Raw genomic sequence first — 7,500 nt, 5'->3', positions numbered from 1 at the left:
TTATGTTTCGTTCATCAATCACACGTCTCCTCGGCACTGGGGCTGCATTTTCCGCGGCAACTGTGGCAGGACTCAGTGCTAGGAGTCAATCAACTTTACCGAAAGTGTATTTTGACATGGAGGCCAATGGGAAGCCCGTGGGAAGGATTGTGATGCAGGTGTAGTAGAGCTTATTTATTCTTTCTTCGGAAGGATTTTAAGTTTGTGTTGAGTTGTCTTTCAGGATTTTAAAAATGGCTTCTGGTGGCGTTGAACTCTTTGTAATTCCTTTCTTGAAAGTATTGCCAAAATTTCAGAAAAGTTTTTTTAGGAAAATGATATACCTTGCAGTGGGTAGAGATTGTGATGTCTTACTGTAACAAAGTGTCTGATAATTTCCTTTTTTTGGTTTGTTTTACACATCTTGGCAAGACTGACAACAACTGGTTCAGTGTCATTTGGGATAAAAGTTTTAAATAGCTCTGTTTCATGGATTATGCGGTGCAGATGGATTCCTGTCACTCCTTAATAATGAAAGTCTGACCTTCATGCATGGAAACACCCATACTTGTCAATCATGGCTCTGATATTTGAGGAAGGCAAGAAGAGTATTAGGGAAATTGCAGGGTAAAATATGAAGCAAGATATGCATTTTGCAATAAAATGTTTGAGGAGGGATTATGTATATGATGCAGGGTCAACAGCCCCTTGCAATCCCCTTATTGGGGACCTATCACCCTGTAATCCCTGGAAAGCAACATCATCCTTGTATACACAGCAGTGTATAGTGTTAGATTCTAGGCTGTGAAGAATCATAAAAGCTGCCTTTGTTGGCTGTCTGCACTTATAGGTTCTAAGCCTATACTATATATCATGAGCATAGCATAGCTCAAGGATCACACTTCTCCCCTATTTTAAAATTGTAGAGCAACATGGAACACCCTTCACATAGTGGCTGTTTTGGTTAATAAGTTAAAAACCACTGGTAGGTTGTGCTACCTTGGTTGAAATTGAAGCAGATTTGGACACTGTAAGCCGGGCACTTTCATCAAATGGCTTCTAATTTGGTTCTTCTCAGAAACGATAAGAAATCTTGTCCAAGCCAGTCTGTGTCCTGACAGCGCGGAGAAGTGTGGTTGATTTTGCGTGTTACAAAGTTTGCATGCATGTTACTAATCTGAGTGCCTATTGAAATGGACTTGTTTTTTGAGAGGTAGATGTTAAAATAAGAACTATAAGATGCTAACTACATCAGTGGAGATAATTAAGTGAGCAATGTGTTCCCAGATCCCCTCATATTTAATTGCATTATATTGGCATGTGATTGAGGATGTTGGTAGAGGTGAGAATCCTTGGGAGTAAGAGGCTATGTTGATGCATACTGCTGACATATATTTTCTGCCCAGCAGTTGTGTATCTCAGTGCTAATTAGAAATGCTTTCTGAGGCAACAAAATTGCTGCTTAGTTTGCTCTTTGTTCTTCAAATCAGTCATTCAGTGATCCGTCGCTGTGCTATTTTTGTTCTTATTTTTGTTTAATATTTACCCATTGGATACAAGTGCCTTGCTGCCTGCATGTGGCCCAAAATCTGGGCATTAGGCTTACTTGAGTGGCGACTCTCCTGGGTATTGGGTTTGTAGGCCCATATGAACACTCATATGCATTATTAAGACTCCATGCCTCCCCTTTGCAATGTTTTTATCTCTTTTTCTGCATAAGCATTTTTTGCTATTTTTTGCTTTTCTGTCATTTTCCAAGTTCTATATTTATCATTCAATATACTGTATCAAAATGGTAGTAGTCTTTTTCATGCACATAGTCTCTAGGCAGTCTGTAACTTTCTGAGGAATAATAATAATAGGTAAGATTGTTATTTGTGTCATTTCTGTTACATTTTTGTGATATTCATTTTTCTGTAATTCCAGCCTGTCATGACTGGTGCTTCCAAACATAGCGGGCTGGAATAAAATCTTGAATATGGAAATAGTGTCCTCTCTAGAGCCAGTGCTCTTCCAGTCATGACTCATGGATGATACAGTCCACCCTCATTTACCAGTAGAAATAATAATAGAGCCCTTCCTAAATGCCCATTGAATCTGATCACCTTCCAAGAGCTTTGTGCACTTGTGGTGAGTCACTCCGGTTACCCTGACCTTCAGTCTTGTTTTTCCATGATGGTATATTCCTGTCCATCATCCATCAGCCAAATTTTTCTTTGGTGACATATTCAAGTCACCTGGCCCTCAGTAAAATGATTTTTCTTAACATAATGGACATGTCACCCAGATCCAAGGGTTTAACCCAACAATTATAGGTGTTTTACCATTGAGACAGCCAGAACATGAGCAGTAGCCAGCTGTTTCTTATGCAAGACACTTGTGTTCTCTGTTTATGCTCTGATTGGGTTGCCTGCCATGTGTGCCTCACACACAGGTCCCTGAGCAGTCACTACTATAGCTACTGCCCAGATATGGGGTGTTTTTCACTTGGGAGATATCCAGCTTAGATGTGTTACTATTAATTGTGTAGATAGTGGGGTGTTTGAGGTAGTCACAGCTGTGTTGAAGTGAAATATCCTACTATGAAACATTTCAAGAGGGGCTTTGTTAATGAGAGTCAAGGGGTATGTAATTGACCTAAATATTCAGTTATATTAATATAGCATTGGTCTTCTGGAAAAATGATTGAATAAATTCTATAGTTATCCATCAATGCCTTTTGAACTAATCTCCATTGAACAGAAGAATAGTCACAATAATTAGCCACAAAAAGCATTCAGTGAGCATGTATAGTTGTGTTATTGCAAGGTTACTTATTTTGCATTTGGTCATTTATTATTTAAAAAAAAATTATGGTTATTATATTCTCATTCACTAAAGATGAAAAATCAGCTTGTAAATCAATTTTGAAAGAGCAAGTTTGTGGTGCCTTTGGTCTAGCAAGTATAGAGTGGATCAGTTTATTCCCCTTGAACTACTTCATTTTGGGTAAATAGTTCCTCTACCCCCCTCCCCCTTGCAAAAAAAAGAAAAAGAAAAAAGAAAAAATGAAAGAATGAATTCTTTTTTTTCAGCTAAGGTCTGATGTAGTGCCAAAAACTGCAGAGAACTTCCGTCAGCTTTGCACAGGAGAGCAAGGTTTTGGCTACAAAGGGTCCATCTTCCATCGGGTCATCCCCAACTTCATGTGTCAGGGTGGGGACTTCACTAATTTCAATGGAACTGGTGGAAAGTCAATTTATGGATCAAAGTTCAGGTAAGGAATTTAGTTTATTAAGTAAATTTTCATAGAAAACATTGTGATGAATTAAGTGTAATGTTAAAGTTTAAGGATTGAAATGGTGTATTTATTTACAAGATTTAGTTCATTGATTCTGTAAATAACAGCGTTTTAAATTTGTACTGTAAAGCCTCATGAATAGGAGAACAGCCACAATAGGAAAGGAAATGAAAGTGTAATGTTTCAAACTCTTCAGACATATTATAACCGATCAATTTCTTGATGAGTTTGAAACATTACAATTTCATTTCATTTCTTATTGTGGCTGTTTTCCTATTCATCTTTGTGTACATTTTGCTGTGTTTGTGTTCTTAAACTCCTACACAGAGACAAAGTCTAACAGACATTTGCATGATAATGTATTCTGGCTATTGTGAGAATCAGGATACTGCTTTGCAACTATTGAGCAAGAATTTGATCTAGATAATCCAGTTCACTATTTTCAGCAACTGATATGAGAAAGTTTCCTGAATTTCTGTAACCTTGTTGTTGGACTGTCTCATGACCATCTTCCAAATTAACCCATTCGTGACAGGGAAAATGAAGAAAAAATGGGGAAAATGCTGTGCTCATTTTTTATATTTTTTTGTGAAATGTCTCGACACATAGCTGGCTCTGCCTTACCTGATTTCACCTTTCCTTGAATTGGCAGGAAAATGTATTTTTTACTAGTGCTATGAATATCGATAGTGTTATTTTTATTATATTACTATAATGTTATAAACAATAGTAATAGCAAAATAAGATAACGTAAAATATTTTCGTAAATTAATGAAAAGGGTAAACGGGTGAGACAGGCAGTACTTGTTATTGGCTCATTGGTGATTTAGTACAAGTGTAGCCATCTGTGTGAAAAAACAATTAAACAAGAAAACTCAGTGGGCATGGCACGGATACGTGACATGCCTGCCGCGAATGGGTTAAGTTTGACTTCATGAAACAGTTGACAAAGTGACAGTCATGTGACTTTTGTTGTGACAGTTGTCCACAGCTTTGTATCATGGTGCGTTTAAAGCCTAGTACTTCTTTTTACCTTATACCTTGTTCTTCTATATAGACGTTGTTAGATGGAAGTTCCATTCCAGGATTATCTCTTATATCAAGCTCTTGTGTTTTTTCATAGAATTTTAATCTTTGATTTAGCATGTTTGTATAAAAAAATGTAGTAAATTATTGTCATGCAACACAGATTCATACGCCACTCACACAGGTAAGGTAACCAATAGATATACAGAAAATCATGGGAAGTTTCTTCTCCAGACCACACCTGTCACACAAATTAAGCTGTCTTTCATATAGAGCCAATATACTTAGAAATAGTTTAGTTTTTGTAGCACAAACAAATTTTGAATAAATAAACAAGCAAGTTGGTGAGTACCTATTTTGACCCCCTGTCCAGTACATAAGCCCCCTTGTCCAATAGGTAAGCTATAAGATTCTCATTCACATATTTTAAGCATTATTCATTCATTTATTGGTTTATCTAGGGTACATTGAAGATCATTGTGATTACCATGGTTTTTAGTGGTAATATTCAGAACAAGATGGTAAAAAAACACAAATCAAGGTTTGCTCTATATTTTTCCTTTAAGATACAATTTTTTTTTAGCAATAAATGAATGGAATGCTTAAAATGACTCACAATCTGTGTGGTGACTGCTAGAAGGAAAGAAAAAGTATAATTTGTAGTAAAACAAAGTTCAGTTATTAGCAAAGTGAGGGATATAACCTTTGGTAAACCACTAGGCTTTTGCAAGATAAACAGATTTGTGGGGGATAAAACAAATAATTCTTCTGACAGTTGTAAATTAGGCTTTTTTGTAATAAAATGAGTTTTATTTTCTTTGGTAGACCACTTAGCTTAGACAAAATAAAGTTGTTTTCGGAGGTCACTAAGACTTGGAAATATTCTTGGTTCTATATACTAGTTCTCGGTGGTGGTTCTTAAATAGTCTCCACCACTTTCTCTAGGAAATAACCAAATGAGGGAGGTTTTCATCATAAGATGCCAGCACATCTCTTTGCTTGTTTTACTGAATGCTTTATGTACTTAACAAGTACTTCTTCAGCAGCAGCCCTTAGGTCCTTTCATGGTACTCATTCCACATCTGCCAGAATTTTTATTGAACAGGGTCGCTTCAGGATTATATACTGTTTTGTTGCCCCTCTAATTGACAAGGCCAAATTATTAGTTAATGATATGATAACTGAAGTTTTGTACTTGAAAGTTGCCTAAAGATGTGGAATTCATGATAATGACGGGAAACAAACTCCATATAGTTATTAGATATAACTAGCATTTAATGTCATTTAAAGCAGCTTTAAAATTTTCATCAGTATGTTTCCTTTGAACCATGCTTTTCTCTCATTTGGAATAGGCCTTTTTAGTTCTTGTGATCATTATTATGTACTCTGAAATGAAAAATTTGGTTAATTCAAGAAGTTCCTCTTTATTTCCCTCCCCAATCAGTATACAATGTATACATACATTTAGAACATCACACATTACATACCAGTTGTGAGGGTTGGATCAATTGGATGGCCCTCTGACATCTTCAAAGGAAAATACCCCATTTCTCCTTACAATAAAAGAGACTTAAGAATTCATATGTCACAGGTTATGTTTCTCTAATAGTTGTTTGAAAAAATCAGTACATATTGGTTAAGGGCACCCTAGCCCTAACCAGGAAGTATGCACTCTTGCTCAGGCTTAATTCTTTGCTTGTAAGCAGATCTGATTCATGCCTTTAGTACCTACCATGACTAAATCAACCTTGCATATAAAAAAAATCAAAATATGTTAACTGTAAGGTAACTATGTTACAAAAAGGAAAACTGGCAACCCTTAGCTTTTCATAAGAGAATAGCAGTTTCTTCTACCTTCCTCCCCTCAGTTTGGATTTTCACTGTTATAGATGGGAATAGTTTTGTGTATATTGGTCAACTTACTGAGTAAGGGGCAAGGATCAATTAGGAACTATATTTAATATATTGTCATATTTGAGAATCCATTTTTAAGTGCCATCTGCGTACCTATTTTATAGGGTGTACCTATTGGTTACCATACCTTACTTATGTAAGAAATATGCCCAAATTAAGACCTAAATGTATGCTTATATGGATAGCAGTATGCATGTACATGCACTCTAAAACATTGATATATATATCTTTCTCACTCACTCACACACTCTGTATTTCTTACAGGGATGAGAACTTCGAGCTGAAGCACACAGGACCAGGTATACTGTCCATGGCCAATGCAGGACCCAACACCAATGGTTCCCAGTTTTTTATCACAACAGTAACTACTCCATGGCTAGATGGTGCTCATGTGGTCTTTGGAGAAGTGGTTGAAGGCATGGATGTAGTTAAGGCCATTGAGAAGCTAGGTTCTCGCTCTGGACGACCATCGCAGAAAGTTGTTGTGGCAGATTGTAATGAGTTGAAGGGAGAATGAATGATTTGAATAGTTTGTACAAAATGACAAAGCAAATATTTTCTTAATGAAATATTGTAAATGTTTTCTTCGGAAGGAAAATGAAGAACAGTGGTTATGTATTAAAATTTTATGTACAAAATGAATCGGTATAAATTGTAAGTAATCTTTTCATAATATAAAAACTACATATTACAACAATTGTCATTACCCTTTTCTTTCTTAATGAGGTAGGGATTGTGACTTAATCATATTTATATTTACAAAATAAAAAGGAATCTTTTATCATTTATCTGCTTTAATTGTAGATTGGATAAAATTTTTTGATTTCTCATAAATTCCAAAGAACACTGCTCCACCCAAGGAAATCCACACTGTGCGAGGAATTACTCCAGCAAAGAGTCTGAAAGGAAAAAAAAAATATATACATATATCTTATTCTGGGAAACAATTTCTTATTTGTATACATTTTATACAGGATATTTTTAGATTCATACAAACTTGTACACGTGTACATTGACTGCCCAATGTATTTTTTGGTGAATGTTGGCTTCACAAGTATTCAGCCACCAAGGAGTAAATTAGTAGACCTGATATGACCTAATCTGGTTTTCCTATTCCTTAAATTTTCAGGATTTCTGTTTTTCTAATACTAGGAATATTGATATTACAAAAATCAATATTAAACTTTCTAAAATCGTGGAAAAGGGTAAACAAGTGAGATATGTAGGACTTGTAATTAACCCCGATCATCCATATGTAGACACTAAAAAGTGGACAGGGCATGTACCTCATGTCCTCCCAG

At 35.8% G+C, this 7,500-nt stretch overlaps 2 protein-coding genes across 3 annotated transcripts in view; one reads left to right on the top strand and one right to left on the bottom strand.

Annotated features, from left to right (window-relative positions):
* The window catches only part of LOC125043207 (peptidyl-prolyl cis-trans isomerase-like), a 6,984-nt gene extending 94 nt beyond the window's left edge, over nt 1-6,890 (top strand). The window contains exons 1-3 of the mRNA XM_047639208.1: nt 1-158; nt 3,054-3,235; nt 6,464-6,890. The exon at nt 1-158 is cut by the window's left edge and continues 94 nt beyond it. Of these exons, the coding sequence (XP_047495164.1) occupies nt 3-158; nt 3,054-3,235; nt 6,464-6,716 (591 nt within the window). The 5' untranslated portion in view covers nt 1-2 and the 3' untranslated portion in view covers nt 6,717-6,890. The remainder of the gene's footprint in view (nt 159-3,053; nt 3,236-6,463) is intronic.
* The window catches only part of LOC125043206 (S-adenosylmethionine mitochondrial carrier protein-like), a 21,005-nt gene continuing 20,315 nt past the window's right edge, over nt 6,811-7,500 (bottom strand). For both annotated transcript variants that reach the window (XM_047639206.1, XM_047639207.1), the window contains exon 7: nt 6,811-7,098. In XM_047639206.1, coding sequence (XP_047495162.1) covers nt 6,981-7,098 — 118 coding nt within the window. In that variant the 3' untranslated portion in view covers nt 6,811-6,980. The remainder of the gene's footprint in view (nt 7,099-7,500) is intronic.

The sequence above is a fragment of the Penaeus chinensis genome, chromosome 33 (genome assembly GCF_019202785.1).
Source record: "Penaeus chinensis breed Huanghai No. 1 chromosome 33, ASM1920278v2, whole genome shotgun sequence".
Classification (NCBI taxonomy): domain Eukaryota; kingdom Metazoa; phylum Arthropoda; class Malacostraca; order Decapoda; family Penaeidae; genus Penaeus; species Penaeus chinensis.
The sequence above is the reverse complement of the archived record's forward strand: the minus strand, read 5'-3'. Positions and strand labels throughout refer to the sequence as shown.